The 18,393-nt window shown below is 35.2% G+C and overlaps 1 protein-coding gene across 32 annotated transcripts in view; it reads left to right on the top strand.

Moving 5' to 3' along the window:
- LOC127846667 (methionine--tRNA ligase, cytoplasmic-like) overlaps positions 1-18,393 on the top strand; it is a 168,699-nt gene that overhangs the window by 70,853 nt on the left and 79,453 nt on the right. For 5 of the 32 annotated variants that reach the window (XM_052378141.1, XM_052378144.1, XM_052378145.1 and 2 more), the window contains exons 11-12: positions 17,417-17,603; positions 17,991-18,161. The exons of 23 other annotated variants lie outside the window; for them this stretch is intronic. In XM_052378141.1, coding sequence (XP_052234101.1) covers positions 17,417-17,603; positions 17,991-18,161 — 358 coding nt within the window. Of the gene's footprint in view, positions 1-15,691; positions 15,896-16,415; positions 16,506-17,416; positions 17,604-17,990; positions 18,162-18,393 lie in introns of all 32 variants that reach the window. 4 more of the 32 variants (XM_052378118.1, XM_052378133.1, XM_052378151.1 and 1 more) reach the window with 4 other exon arrangements.

Raw genomic sequence — 18,393 nt, 5'->3', positions numbered from 1 at the left:
GGTTTAATTTATGATGTTTCTTTCTCAAATCTTGAAAACAAGAAGAAAGTTGATATTTGCATTTACTTCATTTCATTTTGCATGAGAAAGCTGTTGTACCGTTCTGTTGTTCTGGTGCATATTAAACGATTGAGTAATGAAATAGTAATTAAATGCTTGTTTATGTTAGTAACAATTCTATGAGGTTTTACACTTGTATGTGAATGATAAATTCTGGACCACTGAATTTAAGCTTTAAGGTTTAAACCTTTAAAGCTATGCATTGAGCAAAGCAGTGATCACAGATGTAATCATCAGTACATCGTGAGGTTAATACATTGCATATCGTCCTTTTTGTATAGGCAATTGGCCACTTGCCTTAAATGAAAGACTAGCGAAGTTAACACGAATTTCTCTTTTGATACTGTTTCTTGAGTTCAATGTTATTTCTATGTATTGACCTAAGAGCTAGGTCACCTTGTCAAACCTTCCACTATAGAGGCTACATTGATGACTAATATTGATGACACTTGGTCAGAATGATTATCTAAGATGAGTGCTCTTGGTTTAGATTTATATTTAACAGAACAGAACATAATAGCTTATTTTGACTTTAGCATGTGATGCTCATTTTCATTAACATACTTTTTTTAAATAACAATATGTGGAGAGGTACACACAAAACACTCATCATTTTAAAGAAAGTGTATATTATAATAAACAGGAAATAAACATATTTCGTGAGAATGTCTATTGAATGATGTTAATATATAAAGATCACACAATGTTATGTGTTTAGTTTAACAATTGTAACAAACATTCTGTTCTTTACTTGTATGACATTTCAAACAGAAATGTGTACATTCAATTTACTGTGTTATCTGTAAGCATGCCACTATATCAGCTTAATCATTGTAGATATAGTTTTTAGAAGAATAAATCTCTCATTAAAAATGCAACTTTTCAGGTTTCCATTATGAGTGGTATCTTTATTTAACTCTTCACCAAATAGTCTGTTTTATGTTAACCTAAGTAGAGTATCAATAAAGGGCATCTCATAGTGTCTGTCTACCTTTAAAACTGACATACACACTTGCTGTATGGTAATTGATTTGGTGAAACCTTATACTCATGGGACAAATTGCATAGTGACTTCTGTTTGCTTGTTTTATCAAAATAACCCTAACTGTGGAAATAATCTAAAGTTTATCTTGTTAGGGTTATGTTCAACAATTGTTTAGTTGCTTGAAATCTGTCATAAGTATTTTATGTTTTGTTTGTTTGGAAATATTTCTGTGGTACTGGAAAATATTAAGTAGTGAAGTTATAATTAAATTGAGGACATACAGGATTCATTTTTCTTTAACTTAAACAATATTCAAGATGGCGACCTGTTCTCAGTCAACTGTGGCTAAAGGCTCTGATTCATTTACAGACTTTTGTTGTTCGCCATGTTTAGAACAAAACATTGACCAGTGGGCAGAATTCTACTGCAATATCTGTCTTAAATTGTATTGTGCAAAATGTATAAACCTGCATGGTCAGTTGTTTGGGAAACATGTGACATATGGAAGGGGAGACACAAGTAAGTGGCCAGTGTTAAAGGAAGTGGAGGATTTCCTTCAGAAATGTGACCTTCATGAAGACAAACGTCTAGAAATGTTCTGCAATGACCACAGTCAGCTGTGCTGCACTAACTGTGCTTTCCTCAATCACAGGTAATCGAGTTATGTATTTGCTTTCAATTATCATTATGTTACAAATACAGTTTGATCGCCAGTAACGGATCACTTCCGGTACATCGAAGAAAACAATGCACAATGTCTAAAATATATTAATAGCTTTTTATTCACAAAATTTTTTTTTTTTCAAATACAAATATTATTAACAATGAGAATTATAAAATTTCTTTGCAAAAAAAGTTTCATTATGTTTTATTTATATCAGCCAGGATTTCCCCATTAGCGGACCATTTTCTCCAGTATAGAATCACGTGACATTGGAATGTAGGGGGCATGTCAAAACATATGAACATGACAGAAATCAGCTGATTATTAACAATTGCATGGAAATAGACGAAAATAAACACTAAACCTACAGAAAACAAGTTTTTCAAATGCAATGTTAAAAACATACCCTAAGCCTTGATCACAGCATTAGTATTACGTTTTTGCCTTCAATAAACATTAAATTTAGCATTTAAACATAGTGACAAGCTATTGTTTTTCAGCAAGTGACAATCTGTTGTTTTAACAGCAATATGTGTTATACAAAAAAAACTTAATAAAAGCATATAATTTTAGTTATTCAATAAAAAAAAGATATTAATATAAACTTTGAACAAAGCTACACACTGTTGTTTAGCACAGACATTGCATTGGCCTTTGACAGTAGATTGACCCCTATTGAAAATGAAGTCACTAGGTCAAAGGTCACTGTCACAATAAGTGTGAAAATCGTTTCCAATCAATAACTCGTCAACGAATTGATCAATTGGCTTAGAACTTCATATGTGCTTTGACCTCGGACAGTAAATAACCCCTATCAAAATTGGGGTAACCAGGTTAAAAGTTAAGATCACTGTCAAAATAAGTGTGAAAATCGTTTCCAATTAATGAAATCGTCAGTAAATTAACCGATTGGCTTTATACATCCCATGTGCTTTGACCTTTAACAGTAGATGACCCCTATGAAATCGGAGTAACTAGGTCAAATGTCAAGGTCACTGTAACGGTAAGTGTGAAATCAGATTCTAATAGTGCGATCCACACAAGACAAGCTAGATCATCACGTGTATGTGTGTACTCCCAAAATCAAACGTTGAACTGGGTAAGAGGGAATGTTTAGGTGAGACGCGGAGTTTTTCCGAAGAAGTTTAGATGCAGGAGTTGTCTTCTTAGAAGAAAAACTTCTGGTCTTAGCCTTATCTTTGAGAGTACCACTCTTGGATGACTGTAAGCCAAAAAGCATTACAATACCTATTTCTTTATCAAAGCATGTAACATTACATTGTAAAATTATTTCCATTATTTTTTTATGCTTCCCCAAAATTTTTTTTGGGGGGGGGAGCATTGAGTCGTCGCTTCGTCTGTCCATGCGTGTTCGTCCGTGCACAATTTTTGTCCGGGCTATTTCTCAGCAATTAATGACCGGAATTCAATTAAACTTTATGGGAAGCTTCACTACCAAGAGGAGATGTGCATATTATAAGCCGGTTCTGGTCGGATGATTTTTCACAGAGTTATGGCCCTTTGAAATTTTCCATTAACTGTAGATATAGTGCAATTCTTGTCCCCCCAACTACTGACTGGAATTCAATGAAGCTTTATGGGAAGCTTAACTACTTTGAGGAGATGCGCATGTTATTTGTGGGTTCTGGTTGGATGATTTATTTAGAGAGTTATGGCCCTTTGAAATTTTTAAATTGCTAAACCATCCATTGTATTATTTTGTCCAAAGTTATGCCCCTCAAGACGTTTCCTTTTATCTCAATATATAGTGCAATATTGTGACAAAAAAACCTTTGGGGAGCATCACCCGTCTCTGACGGTTTCTTGTTTTTATTGTTTTATTATCGTTTATTCTTTAAGTTTATATTTGTGTAATTTAGTTTTTAATATGTTTTCATTTTATTATGTAAATGAATTGAAACATGACTGATGAATAAATAACTTGAAAATCTGTACCAGTTTTGTTTGTTACGTATTTTAACGTATTTCCTGAAAAATAAAAATGCTGATATGTAAATTGAGTTTTATGAATTTATAAAATAATTTTTCAGTTAATATGCTCAGTAAATCAATATAACTTTATAAATGATAATTTGCCAAATTGTCTCAACCTGTATTTAAAATTTTGATAAGAACTTGACAATGTGCAACATTGAAACGGTACAAACATATCGTAAAATACAAATTTGACATCTAAAACGAAGTTTGAGATGACTCCCTCGTTAACCAACTTTTCCCGCCATATTGCTCAATGTGATTTGCTACTGGCGACTTCACTTGAGTTTCAAAAAGTGCCTGTAAAAACCGTTAAACAGCAGCTTATGTGATACATTTTATGTTAATGTATTCTTTCATAACAAACCTTTCGAATATAATAGGATTTTGATGGAAAAGTTCAAATGAAATTAATGGCAAGCATTTCTTCAAATTCTCATTACCCAGAACGAGGCTCACTTTGTAAACACGGTGCGTACATGTTGATATGCAAACCACGATATAAAAATAACTAGGTCATCACTGGGAAAAGAAAATATACATTTCAAAAGAAAAATGATTATTCTCGTTGAAAATACAGTTTGATCCGTCATTTTTATAGGGGTAAGAGCAATAGAATGATCGTTTCCGAAAAATGATCCGCTACTGGGGAAGATCCGTTACTGGCGACCAAACAAATCATATAGAGGATATTTGTTGGATTTGGTTGAATATCGATATTAATTCACGAATGAATTAAAATTGATATTCTATGAATGTTCTTTTTATTTTATGCTTACAAATGATAACTTTTGTATTTTTAAGCTCCCCGAAAAATTTCGGGGAGCATATAGTTGCCAGTTTGTCCTTCCTTCCTTACTTCCTTACTTCCTTCCGTCACACTTTTGTTACAGTTTCTCATAGCACCTTCAATACTTTACCGATCTCCTTCATATTTGGCATGTAGGTACCTTGCATGGACCTCTACCTTTTGATGAGGTTTGATGTCACTGGGGTCAGGGTCAAGGTCACCGAGGCTAATACTAGATTTTTCCGTCACACTTTTGTTAAGTTTCTCATAGCACCTTCAATACTTTACCGATCTCTTGCATGGACCTCTACCTTTTGATGAGGTTTGAGGTCACTCGGGTCAAGGTCACCAAGGCTAATAATATTTTTTCCGTCACACTTTTGTTACAGTTTCTCATACCACCTTCAATACTTTACAGATCTCTTTCATATTTGGCATGTAGAAACCTTGCATGGACCTCTACCTTTTGATGAGGTTTGAGGTCACTTGGGTCAAGGTCACCGAGGCTAATAATAGATTGTTCCGTCACGATTTTGTTACAGTTTCTCATAGCACCTTCAATACTTACCGATCTCTTTCATATTTGGCATGTAGGTACCTTGCATGGACCTCTACCTTTTGATGAGGTTTGAGGTCACTGGGGTCAAGGTCACTGAGGCTAATAATAGATTTTTCCGTCATGCTTTTGTATCAGTTTCCCATAGCACCTTCAATACTTCACCGATCTCTTTCATATTTGGCATTTAGGTACCTTGCATGGACCTCTACCTTTTGATGAGGTTTGAGGTCACTGGGGTCAAGGTCAAGGTCACCGAGGCTAATAATAGATTTTCCGTCATGCTTTTGTTACTTTACGGATCTCTTTCATATTTGGCATGTTGTTACCTTCCATGGACCTCTACCTTTTGATGACGTTTGAGGTCACTGGACTCAAGGTCACCAAGGCTAATAATAGATTTTCCGTCACGCTTTTCTTACAGTTTCTCATAGGGCCTTCAATACTTAACCGATCTCTTACATATTTGCCATGTAGGTACCTTGCATGGACCTCTACCTTTTGATGAGGTTTGAGGTCACTGGGCTCAAGGTCACCGAGGCTATTAATATATTTTCCGTCACGCTTTTGTAACAGTTTCTCATAGTACCTTCAATATTTTACCGATCTCTTTCATATTTGGCATGTAGGTACCTAGCATGGGCCTCTACATTTTAATGAGGTTTGAGGTCACTTCGGTCAAGGTCAAGGTCACCAAGGCCAATAAAATATTTGTTAGGTGGTTATTAACACATAGATTGACAAAGCGCATCATCGGGGAGCATCCATCAGTTTCACTGATATTCTTGATTTAATTCTGGCCAATATAATTCCTCGTTGGGTGCCCCAAAATGTTATTACATCATGTAAGTTCAATGGAAGCTTATATGTGCGTTTTTACATTCAATGCAGAGTTATTGCCCTTGGTAACATTAGGGACAGAGCTCCAGATAAGGATTTGTGAAATTAGTAACGGTACTGCCACTGACAGAAAGACAAGGAGTAACGCTTAAAATCAATTAGTACCTGTACTACCATATCCAAAAATACAGGTAGTACTGTACTACCCGTGTTCTTGGATATTGAAGGGTGTATAACTGACTTTACAGAAACATTTGCAGCAATTATAATAAATATATGTAGCTTCTTAAACAGTTATTGTATTAGGTTTTCCATTCTGAATTATGCAAATACAACTACACATTAAAACTCATGACTAATACTATTTCTTCATTTTTCTTGACAAGAAAACACAAGCCAACTAGTAAGCTAAGTAAATGAACACTTATTTCACTGTCTCGTCCGTTTTCCATCGTGTTTTCTAACGTTTTAAACCACCGATACAATCAAATCGTTTAATATCGGGTGATAATGTCTTTTTCTGGGTTTACCGATTTAATGTCAGGATGGTTAGACGACACCGTATGTAGTCATTATATGACAACAAAGTGTTGTTTTGAACCGCTGAGAGTTGAATGATTGCAACTATTTTCGGTTAAGCCGGCATTCCATTGCGCGCAGACATATTGTTTTTGACGGATTTACAAGTTACAGGAAATCACGCGACAGAATAGACAATACGATATGAACCCAGTCTACAACTTTTCGGTAATTTAAATAAACGAAAAGCGCCGTAAGGTAAGAGACCAACAAATCACGCCGCGCTGACGCAGTCGTATCGATACGGCCAGATTTTTTTCGTAAATGCGAAAAATTGATATTAAAGTCGTTAGTGTAGGTCTTGTTTATAAAAATAAATGCGTAAATCTTCATGCAAAAAGGCGTATTTACGGCTGTACAGCCCTTATCTGGAGCTCTGATTAGGGGTCACAATGGGGAAACCAAATATATCTATAAATAGTTCCGTTAAAATAATGAAAATTATTGATAAATTTCACTGTTGTTTTTCACTGTTTTAAACAGTGAAATATCAGTTTTAATTCACTGATATTTCTTTAAAAACCTTTGGAAAGCATAAAATAATAATAAATAATTATTAACTTTGTGTGTGAATGTGAATAATATCAAAAGAATACAGTATTATAATAACTAATAATAATTCTGTGTATTTTGGTACCTGTATTAAAATGAATACATTCCAAATCTAAGAATACCTGAAAAGAGCATTTTAAAAATAGAAGACATCTGATAAACCAAAGCTCAGCTATATTTGTTCATAATGGCCATTAAAAGCAACCTACAAATATATAAGTATTGTTTTCCTTCCAGACAATGTGCTAAAGTAACCCTGATATCCGAGTCAGTCAAAGGACCTCCACCAGATTTGCAGCAAGTATCAAGAAAGATCCAAACTATTCTGGAAACACTTAAGAAACTGGAGAACAATTGGAACACCAACATGCAGTCTTTGCAGGTCTCATACAACAAACAATTAGATGAAATACGTCAAACACGCCAGAAAATAAATGCAATTTTAGACAAGATTGAAAAGAACACAATTAAAGAACTAGATGATATGATGGCTAATCTGAAAGCTTCTTTGAAGACTGATTCGGACAATTGCAGCAAGCTTAAAAATGAATTGAAACAACTCAGTGACGCCATTCATGATATTGTTGATAAGGGCAAAGCAGAACTTGCATTTATTGCAAGTAAGAAATGTCTGGAAAAAATTAGGCAGTCTGAAACTTATCTGAAGGTGAATGCAGTTCAGGCAGAAAGGTTAGTGACATTCCAGGCTGACATTGATATTGAACAGTTGGTCTCTAAACTGTCAGGCCTGGGGAGGATTGTGATCAGTTACCCAGACCAGGTATTCACTGTGCAAGTAAAGTCAGAGTATAATGTGGGAATACCAAGTGATTCATGGAACTGTTATATCTCTGACATCTGTGTTCTCTCCAGTAATCAGATCCTTGTAGCAGATTATAATAATTATTGTGTTAAGCTACTAGATCAGCAATACAAGGTGGTGGCACACTGTGCTTTAAATGCTCATCCAAGTAACATGTGTCCAATCACACCAAATGAAGTAGCTGTTACTGTCAATAAGGACAAGACACATGAGGTCCAGTTTGTCTCAGTGAATGGTAGTCACCTGGTTATGGGCAGAAAGTTACAGTTTCAACATAAATGTAATGGTATTGCTCATTATCAGAAGGACCTGTATCTCACCTCTCGCAACGTACTTTACAAGTATTCTATGAGAGGAGACTTCATAAAAAAACTGTATGAGGATACAGCAGACGAACGTACAGGCAATATTACAGTGGATATATCCAGATATTATTTGGAATTTATTAATAATTTCACAACTTTATAGTTAACATGTCAATTTAATTTTATTAAATTAATTATTCCTGATATAATTATGTTTGCAAATCATGAATTTAATTCCTTGATTTTGGCAATATATTCAAATGAAAACTGCCATACATTAAAGTCTATCCTTTGCAAAGTATCATTACATGTATAAGAACTTGTTTCTTTATTGTATAAAAGTTAAGGCTATATTAAATACAATTTAAAATAATGCCATGATTATAATTATGTCCGTACGCTCTGTATCTCAGACACCACATGTATTATTGTGAAAATGTTATAAATTTGTACATAATGGGGTTTCAGCATAAAATAATTATGCATTGATACATGTTTAATTGTAGCTGAATAGTTAAAAAATCATACTCTATAAATTTTAAAAAAGTGAATAAGACGTAAGTGTCTTTGTGAACATATTTGTTATGTAAAAAAATTGACTACATTGATACTATTCTCCTTTGCAGTATGGAAGTGTGCAGTGAATCAAACAGGTGACAAGTTATTTTTCACCAACTTGAACCATCACAAGGTCCTCACTCTGGCCAGAGATGGTACAATACTCCACACTTTCACAGACCCAGACCTAAAATGGCCACGTGGTATACATGTAACAGCTCAGGGACAGATGCTGGTCTGTGGAGCGGTATCCCACACTATCCTACAGCTTGATTGTGAAGGCAGGAAGAAGCTGGCAACTCTCGCTACCAGTAGTGATGGACTTAGTCAGCCAATGTCAGTCTGCTACAACAGGAGCACAGCCTCAATCATTGTGGGACAATCGGGACAATATGATGACAACAAAATCATCGTTTTTAGCGTACAATAGTTTTGTTTCACAAGTTTCATTGCCAAACATGAATTCATGGTGACACTAAACACATCACATAACTCATATGGATGATGTATTGTGTTGCTACGGATTGTTATACCCCCACAAACGAAGTTTAGGGGGGTACATAGGAGTGAGCTTGTCTGTCTGTCGGTCGGTCCGTATTAAGTGTCCGCTCTCTAATTAAAGTTGTTTTTATCCGGTCTTCACCAAACTTGGTCAAATGTTGTATCTAGATGATGTCTAGGTCAGGTTCGAATATGGGTCATGCCGGGTCAAAAACTAGGTCACATGGTCACTTAGTGCATTTTAAACATTGAGCATGGTATCCGCTCTTTAATTCAAGTAGTTTTCATCTGAACTTCACCAAAATTGGTCAGAATTGTATCTAGATGATCTCTTTGCCAAATTCGAACACTGGTCATGGCAGGTAAAAACTAGGTCATGGGATCACTTAGTGCGTTTTAAACATTGAGCATGGTGTCCACTCTCTAATTCAAGTAGTTTTCATCCCATCTTCATCAAACTTGTTCAGAAGTTGTATCTAGATGATGTCTAGGTCAAGTTTGAATATGGGTCATGCCGGGTCAAAAACTAGGTCACGGGGTCACTTAATGCGTTGTAAAGTTTCATCATGTTGTCCGCTCTCTAATTCAAGTAGTTTTCATCCAATATTTTCTCCAAACTTGGTCAGAAGATTTATCAAGATGATCTCTATGCAAAGTTTGAACATGGGCCATGCCGGGCCAAAAACTAGGTCACGGGCCGGGGGTTACTGCATCTTTTAACATTCAGCATGGTGTCTTCTATCTAATTCAAGTACTTTTCATCCGATCTTAACCAAACTTGTTAAGAAGTTTTATCTAGATGATCTTAAGGCCAAGTTCAAACATCACCACACTTGGTCAGAAATTGTATCAAGATGATGTGTAGGTCAAGTTCGAACTTGGGCCATGCCGGGTCAAAAACTAGGTCACAGGGTCACTTTGTGCATTTTAAACATTAAGCATGGTGTCCGCTGTTTTTTTGTGAAGACAACATGCAAAATATTCTGTGTCAATGCGGCACGTAGGGGTATTCGTCATGCCTGTGACAAAGCTCTAGTTTAATCATGAACTTGTTTGAAAAAGTTGTGTCACAATAAACTTCTTGGCAACATGGATTTAGTTAAATTGTTTGATGGCATTATTCTCCCAGGATTTATTGCATTGCCTCACAATTTTAAATCATGCTATCATCTGTTGCAAGGAATCAACTCTTATTGCTTGTATGATTTTTTTTAAAATTTGAATTGCATATAATAAGTGTATTGTTTTAACGTTAAACTTTATCTTAAAATTGTCTGGCATGTTCATCAAATTTAATGATTTACTTAAGGTGATTTGTAATGATCTACGATATTTTTACGTAATTCTTCTGAAAAGTAAAATGAAATGAAAAGTGCAGTTTAGGAAGATTTTATATTTTCATTTCATTTATAACTGTCACTATTTGTTCTGTTCTTAGAAATATTTAGTAACATAGATACATAACTATTATGTATTGAACATATTTCTTCCATCATTGTTTTCATGCCCCTCTTTGAAGAAGAGGAGGTATATTGTTTTGCACATGTCAGTCGGTCCGTCAGTCGGTCGGTCCGTCCACCAGATGATTTCCGGATGATAACTCAAGAACGCTTAGGCCTAGGATCATAAAACTTTATGAAAGATCATGACTGGCAAATGACTCCTATTGATTTTCAGGTCAAAGGTCAACGTCACAGTGACTAGAAACAGTAAAATGGTTTCCGGATGATAACTAAAAAATGCTTACGCCTAGGATCATGAAACTTCATAGGTACATTGATAATGACTGGCAGATGACCCCTATTAATTTTCAGGTCACTAGGTCAAAGGTCAAGTTCACAGTGACTCGAAACAGTAAAATGGTTTCCTGATGATAACTCAAGAATACTAGTAAATTGGCCTAGGATCACTAAACTTCAAAGGTACACTGATCATGACTGGCAGATGGCCCCTATTGATTTTTAGGTCACTAGGTCAAAGGTTAAGGTCACAGTGACACAAAACGGATTCACACAATGGCTGCCACTACAACTAACGGCCCATATGGGGGGCATGCATGTTTTACAAACAGCCCTTGTTACATTTTATTTTTGTTAATGACAATAAAATGTGTATTTATTTTTGTCATTTGTGTTATTTTGCCTTAACCTTTCATTATGTTTTTATAACATATTTTAATCATTACAAGACTGGTGTTTACTACTTGGTGACCAGGAGACACTCTTTGTGTGGTTTTAAGTATCAAATTTCCAACAACATTGCATGATATGTTTATGCATTTAAATTTTCTGCTTTCTTATTATTAAACAGCTGCCAGTCCTGTACAAAATACATTTATAATATTAAACAAGTTAAACAAGCCACACTTTATTTAAATCAAGAAACACTGAGATAAACATTTGTACTGTTAATTAATCCTTTTGAGCAAACTGTCGGAGCTAAAATGGCTGAATATTACACACATCTTTTTATTTTTGGGTGGGTCATGATTTTATTAGCTCGGCTGTTTTCGGAGAAAACACGAGTTATTGTCATAGCCAGCTTGTAGTCCGCCGTCCGCGTCGTGCTAAAACCTTCACATTTTGTTAAGGTTTTGAACATTGGCTCTAAAATCAAAGTGCTTCAACCTACAACTTTGAAACTTCATATATAGCTGTACCTTGATGAGTTCTACACGCCACACCCATTTTTTGGGTCACAAGGTTAAAGGTCAAGGTCACTGTGACCTCTAAAAAAAAATAAAAAAAATTCTGACAAGCTTTCATTTATTCAAAACTGCACCCGTTATGCAGTGCTCTTGTAAAATATATATTTTAAGTTATTAATTAACTGTCAAGGTTTACTACTGTCATATATAATTGTTTAAAAGTGTTGACGACTGACACCGAGGTGTTTCTTTGATATTCAAGCCTGACATGTGACATAAAACCTTATAGTTCATTGAAATCACTGTATTTTGTAGTCATGTATTTGGTTAAAGCGATATCTTTGAGTTTAGTACAAATCTTTTTTTAACAAAATGACAATTATTGGGTTTTTAATAATAATACAAATTTTTGAATATTTGAATGGCTTTTGAGCTTTTGAATGGCAAACATTCAATATAATATTCAAATGTTAAAATAATTTGGTCATCCCTATGTAACCATATCATAATTATTAAAAAAATAATACATTGTATGTCATTTGTGTACAACAATATATGGTCCCTTGTTTTGAAATGATGGGACAATACAAGCATTATCTTGGAATACATTATACGAAAGCATCATCCTCAAACTCACTCACTATAAATACTTCCATCAGATCAAAGTCAAAACAAAATTCTACAAATGGTCGGGTAATTTAAGGCACTGATTTGTATATGAGCTGCATCATGTGCAAATGGGTGTAAAGCTACCAGTGTAGGTCCAGAATATACGCATATTCATATGGCATTAGACCCATTTTCGCATTTTCAAATTTTGTATTACATTTTTAGCTCCTGTCAGCATGAAGTGCTGAAAGTGAGTTATTTCGATCAGTCTACATGTATTTCCTGAGTCTGTCATCACGCTGTGTGCATCTTGGGTCATCACCGATTATCTCATTTCCACTCAAGTAACCACATTTTGCGGCGTAGCTGTATAAGCCAGCTATTCACCTTATCTGACCTTTGTAAGTGCCCAATAAAATTCAATTAAAACAACAACCAGAACATTGGAAACATGAATGCGTCTTTGTAACACTATTTTACTGCGTGTTCAGCATGAAACAATTTTATCTCGAATGAAAAGACTTAATAGTTTTACACTAAACACTCGACATCAATACAGTTTGTGCGTGCACCTTTTATTTTCAGGGGATTGCCAGCGCTAGAGCATTTGTACTTTAAGTCTATGTCCACATATTTAGTAATTACTTTCATATTCCTGTCTGTGTACAAGTATATTTAAGTTCATAAAAGTACCATTTTTCCCTATCCTGCTATTCGTTTTGGCCAATCCATTTTAAATTGTTTTTGAAAATTGAACATTTAGCATGTAAAAGTATAAAGTTTTAAACATTTTAGCCGTTGTTCCAGCAGTGGAAGCACGGCCTCACTTTAATGCATCGAATTCCAACCCGCAAGGTATCAGGGTCAGTTCGCGGCCAGTAAAACAATCGTTATATGATATAGACGCTATCGTGTGAACTAGGTGAACTGGAATTTTCTTTAGACCAGAAATTTGTTAAATGAAGATATTCAGCAATATAATTATGGTATGTCAATAATAGATTCTTAATGTGTTTTCAACAAAACCATGATAAATATTATTTTTGATTAATTTAACAAGAATTATTCCACCATATTGACTAATGTATTAAGCATGAGCGCGATGATTCTCGATGCTGTTAATAATCAAATCAGATAGCAATGCCCGACAAACCACTAAAACAGGTTTGTTCGTAGAGCGCGCATATAAATATTTAAAATATGTACGGATACTTCGCGTGTGGCCGGTTGACTCATATGTTTTAATTTCACTTCAATTCTTCTTTTGATTTTTCTTTTGTATCTATATGTTTATGACCAGCAATATGTAATAATGTAAAATAAGCTGCGAAAACTCCGCGTAACATCCCGTACTGCGTGTGATGCAGCTAAGAACTCCACAGAAAAAGACATTCACTATCTTTGATCTCATTCATTGAAGTCTTTACCTTTCACCATCTCCTACCACAATCAACGCCGTATATCTTTTTTTAAAGATATCTTGTTCACTAATACTGACGATACTTGGTCATAATGGTTATGTTGACAAAATGCGTTAAGTGTATGTAAAAAACCAGGTCCCAATGTCAAATTGTAAAAAAACACATTGTTATCACTAATTGAGACAGATATTATGATCAAATTATTGATTCAACGGGATCAGATTTTTATGTAAACAATATCACGGCAAAGTGTGTTAAGTGTGATCCAATGCTTGGCCACCATGTCAAGTTTTCCACAATTTGTGTACAATTAACCCAAGTGAGCTTTTGGACCATTTATGTAGTTTGTGGCAAAACAAAACGGCTGGAAACAAATGCCAAACAACATTTGAGGAGGAATGACATAAAGCACTTTGATAAGCATGTTATGCAATTAAATACAATTAATGTAGGTATGTCTTTGTTAGTGTATTATTACTCTGTTGTGGTGCTCTTTATTAAACATTTCTAATCACTTGCTCTCAGGAGCATTTGTTTTTGTTTTATTTTACAACTTTCATCCATGCTCTTGAGTTTGTTTCCTGGATAAAATAAGTAATTGTGTCCAAAGCGAAGATCTTGAGAATGCTAGCGCTCAACCCACTTTCTGATTGTTAGGCAGACACCATATCTTCCATGCCACCGGAACTAACATGGAAATGCTTATGATTGTGACATCTTGACCAGATTTGATTAACAAACTATTGCAATTCTGCAATTCTGCAATGGGGACTTGTGTAAAAATTGATTTCATTGGCTCTTTCCTCACACTGTGTCCAACATTTTTCTTTTAATTTTTATCAAACCTGATATTTGATTGATTTATATGAACCTACTGTATGCATATTTTGATTTATAAAAAGCTATTGTTTTTATAAATGCAAGTCACACATACACTGTGCCCCACAAATATATATGTAGGCTAATGATAAATTGATTAAACCTTTCACAATAATGTATATGAGCCACGCTTTAGGAAAACAGTTTATCCCACTTTTACAGCAAATTCGGTTTATTAAAGCTCGTTGATTAAATTTCTGCTATAAACCACGGCATGAAATGATGTCATTTTTTCGACAAAATGACGTCATAAATCCTGCAAAATTATCCAGTTAAACTAATTTTGTTTAAATGAAAAGGTTTACTGAATAAAATGTGGGATAAAAGAACAAAAGATAAGTGTTGATTAATGCTCCTCCAGTTCGTGCTTTTTGTTTTCAAAGCCTCGTATGATAAACCAGGGGCTGTATTCCAATTGCTTCTTAAGTAAAAAAATAACTTAAGTTGAAATATTGCGCATTATTTTTTCTTATCTCCGCCATTTTTTTTAAACATAAGATTTCACTTAAGTTAAATTCTGGTAGCTTCATAAACTTAATAAATTTCTTTACTCTGTGTATTTTTTCTCATATATTTAAAATTAAGTTAACTTCCTTTAACACTTAAAGGAATTTCTTAAAGAGAAATACTAAGTGTCTCATGATTTGTTTTTGACATTTCAAATTTAACTTAAGAAATTTATTTAAGAAATTTCTTAACTTAAGTGAAAACTTAAGAAGCTACTGGAATACGGCCCCTGATCTATAATCAACACTAACCTATTATTCTCTATTGAATGTGTGTGTGTAAAGAGTCCTCCCAGATTAGCCTGTGCATTTTTATGTAAACAGTTAAAATAATTAGCATTATATATTTTCACAAACTATTTAACTGATGAAGTTTTCACTGTGTCTGCTTATTTCATAAGCTTTTCCAATAACTTCTCAGATATTGTCGTCTGCGCAACTACAACGTGCTGTACATCTGCGGTACAGACGAGTACGGGACCGCTACGGAGACCAAGGCTATAGCGGAGGGTCTCACCCCACAGCAGATATGTGACAAGTACTCGGCCCTCCACCGCGACATCTATAAGTGGTTCAATATTGACTTTGACTACTTCGGCAGAACTACTACAGAGCAGCAGAAAGTGTATGGATTGTTCTGAAATTATTATTGTTTGCTCATGGTAATTGTTAGAGACTTAAGAGAAAGGATGAAGTTTAAGAAAATGTACTGATGTGTAAGTCTGTCTTATCTTGCCTTGTCTGTTAGTATGTCAAATATATCTGCTTTTAATTTCTATGTTCTGTACAATAATTGAAATGTAATTAGTAATGCATATATGGGTGTAGTCTATAGCTTTATCAAAAGTAATGTCCAGTTTGTGATGCATGACTGATGTATGTTACAGGATAGTGCAGGACATATTTATACATTACTGATGTATGTTACAGGATAGCGCAGGACATATTTATACATTACTGATGTATGTTACAGGATAGCGCAGGACATATTTATACATTACTGATGTATGTTACAGGATAGCGCAGGACATATTTATACATTACTGATGTATGTTACAGGATAGCGCAGGACATATTTATACATTACTGATGTATGGTACAGGATAGCGCAGGACATATTTATACATTACTGATGTATTTTACAGGATAGCGCAGGACATATTCTGGCACCTCCACAAGAATGGCTACGTACTGACCAACAGTGTGGAGCAACTGCACTGTGAAAACTGTGATAGGTAGGAACTAAGGACTATGTTATTGCGGTGCATTCTGGGAAAACTGTGCTTAATGCATGTACCTTAAGTGTCATCCCAGTTTAACCTGTTCAGTTAGCACAGGCTAATCAGGTACAACACTTTTTTCTGTTATGGTATGTTTCTTTTAAAGCAAAAATCAAGTATAGGCGGAAAATGTTGTCCCAGATTAGCCTGTGCTAAACTATTCTCAGGGATGACATTTTACACACATGCTTTAAGCACAATTTTTCCCAGTACGAGGCTCTTATTGAACAAAAATCATATGAACTAACAGGCTGTTTAAGTTGTTGGCACTTAATCATGCCACCAACATATATGACGACTTTTTATGCCCCCAAAGGAGGGCATATAGTGATCAGACTGTCCGTCTGTCCATCTGTTCGTCTGTTCTTCCGTCACACTTTGTGTTTAGGTTTCACGTTTTGGTTTCGAAAAATGCTCATAACTTCTGTGTAGCTTCAGATAGCAACTTGATATTTTGCATGCATGTGTTTCTCATGGAGCTGCACATTTTGAGTGGTGAAAGGTCAAGCAAAGGTCATCCTTCAAGGTCAAAGGTCAAATATATGGCTTCAAAGCGGCGCAGAAGGAGGCATTGTATTTCTGACAAACACATCTCTTGTTTTAAAGTCATTTTATTCATGGCTGTTATATATTTAAGATGTCCTCAATCTTTAGGATTTTAGGATCTTTATATCCTGAGATCTTTAGTTATTGATTATGAACATATAATTTTAATAATACATATAAGAAAATATATAATTATTGAAATAAGAAAAAACATGCTTTAAAAAATAGTATTATGATAGAAATAATAACATAAATAATATACATAGTTACAATGCTAATAAATACATATATAAATAACTAAATGCACTCGTCCTTGGCAGGTTCCTTGCAGACAGGTTCGCAGAGGGCACATGTCCCATGTGTAAGTACGATGACGCCCGTGGAGACCAGTGTGACGCCTGTGGAAAGCTTATCAACGCTGTGGAACTCATCAACCCCAAATGTAAACTGTGTGGCAACAGGCCAAAGGTCCGGTCCAGTGAGCATCTTTTCCTGGATCTTCCCAAGGTAGGGAATGCTGTTCAATTGGGATGCTTGTTTCTTGTTTGCATAAACCCTGTCCTTCTCGTAATATGGGTGAAAATGTCTGTATGCAACCAGCAGAAACCAGAGCAGCCTGTGAGTAAATTGCAGTCTGTTCAGGTTTCATGCTGTTTGCTGGGCATGACTATTCAAAGGTTGAAAATTAAGCCTTTTAAACTTGAGTCTAGTGGGAAAAGTCGTACATTTAATTTGATTTTCTAAGGGACTACAAACTCATCAAACTGTGATTCAAAGCGTTAAAGAGAACTTATTGCAGCAAAGCAGAGCTAAGTCACTGATATTTGCTTGAAAAATGTTTGTTTTGTAACACAGACAAAAGTAGTAAATAAAAATTGATACAACTTATCACAGGCAGAGCCGAAGCTCCAAGTCCACCTGGACAGTGTGTTCCAGACTGGATTGTGGACGAACAATGCGAAGGTGATCACCAAGTCCTGGATACGAGACGGGCTCAAACCTCGGTGCATCAGTCGTGACCTCAAGTGGGGAATACCGGTGCCTCTAGAGGGCTTCACAGACAAGGTGCAACATATGTTATGAGTGTACATTAATTCGACTAGCTGGAAACAAACAGGGCTTAATGCATGTGTGTAAAGTGTTGTCTCTGATTAGTGTTTTCAGTCAGCAAAGGCTAATCAGGGTAAACACTTTCTTCTGTTGTTTTTGATGCCCCCAGAGCGAATGATCAGGATGTATATTGTTTTTGGCCTGTCTGTCTGTAATTGTAGGTTTGTGTCTGTCCCAAACTTTTAAC

Source organism: Dreissena polymorpha, chromosome 9 (genome assembly GCF_020536995.1).
Source record: "Dreissena polymorpha isolate Duluth1 chromosome 9, UMN_Dpol_1.0, whole genome shotgun sequence".
In the NCBI taxonomy this organism is placed as follows: domain Eukaryota; kingdom Metazoa; phylum Mollusca; class Bivalvia; order Myida; family Dreissenidae; genus Dreissena; species Dreissena polymorpha.
This window is presented reverse-complemented; position numbering and strand designations above follow the sequence as displayed.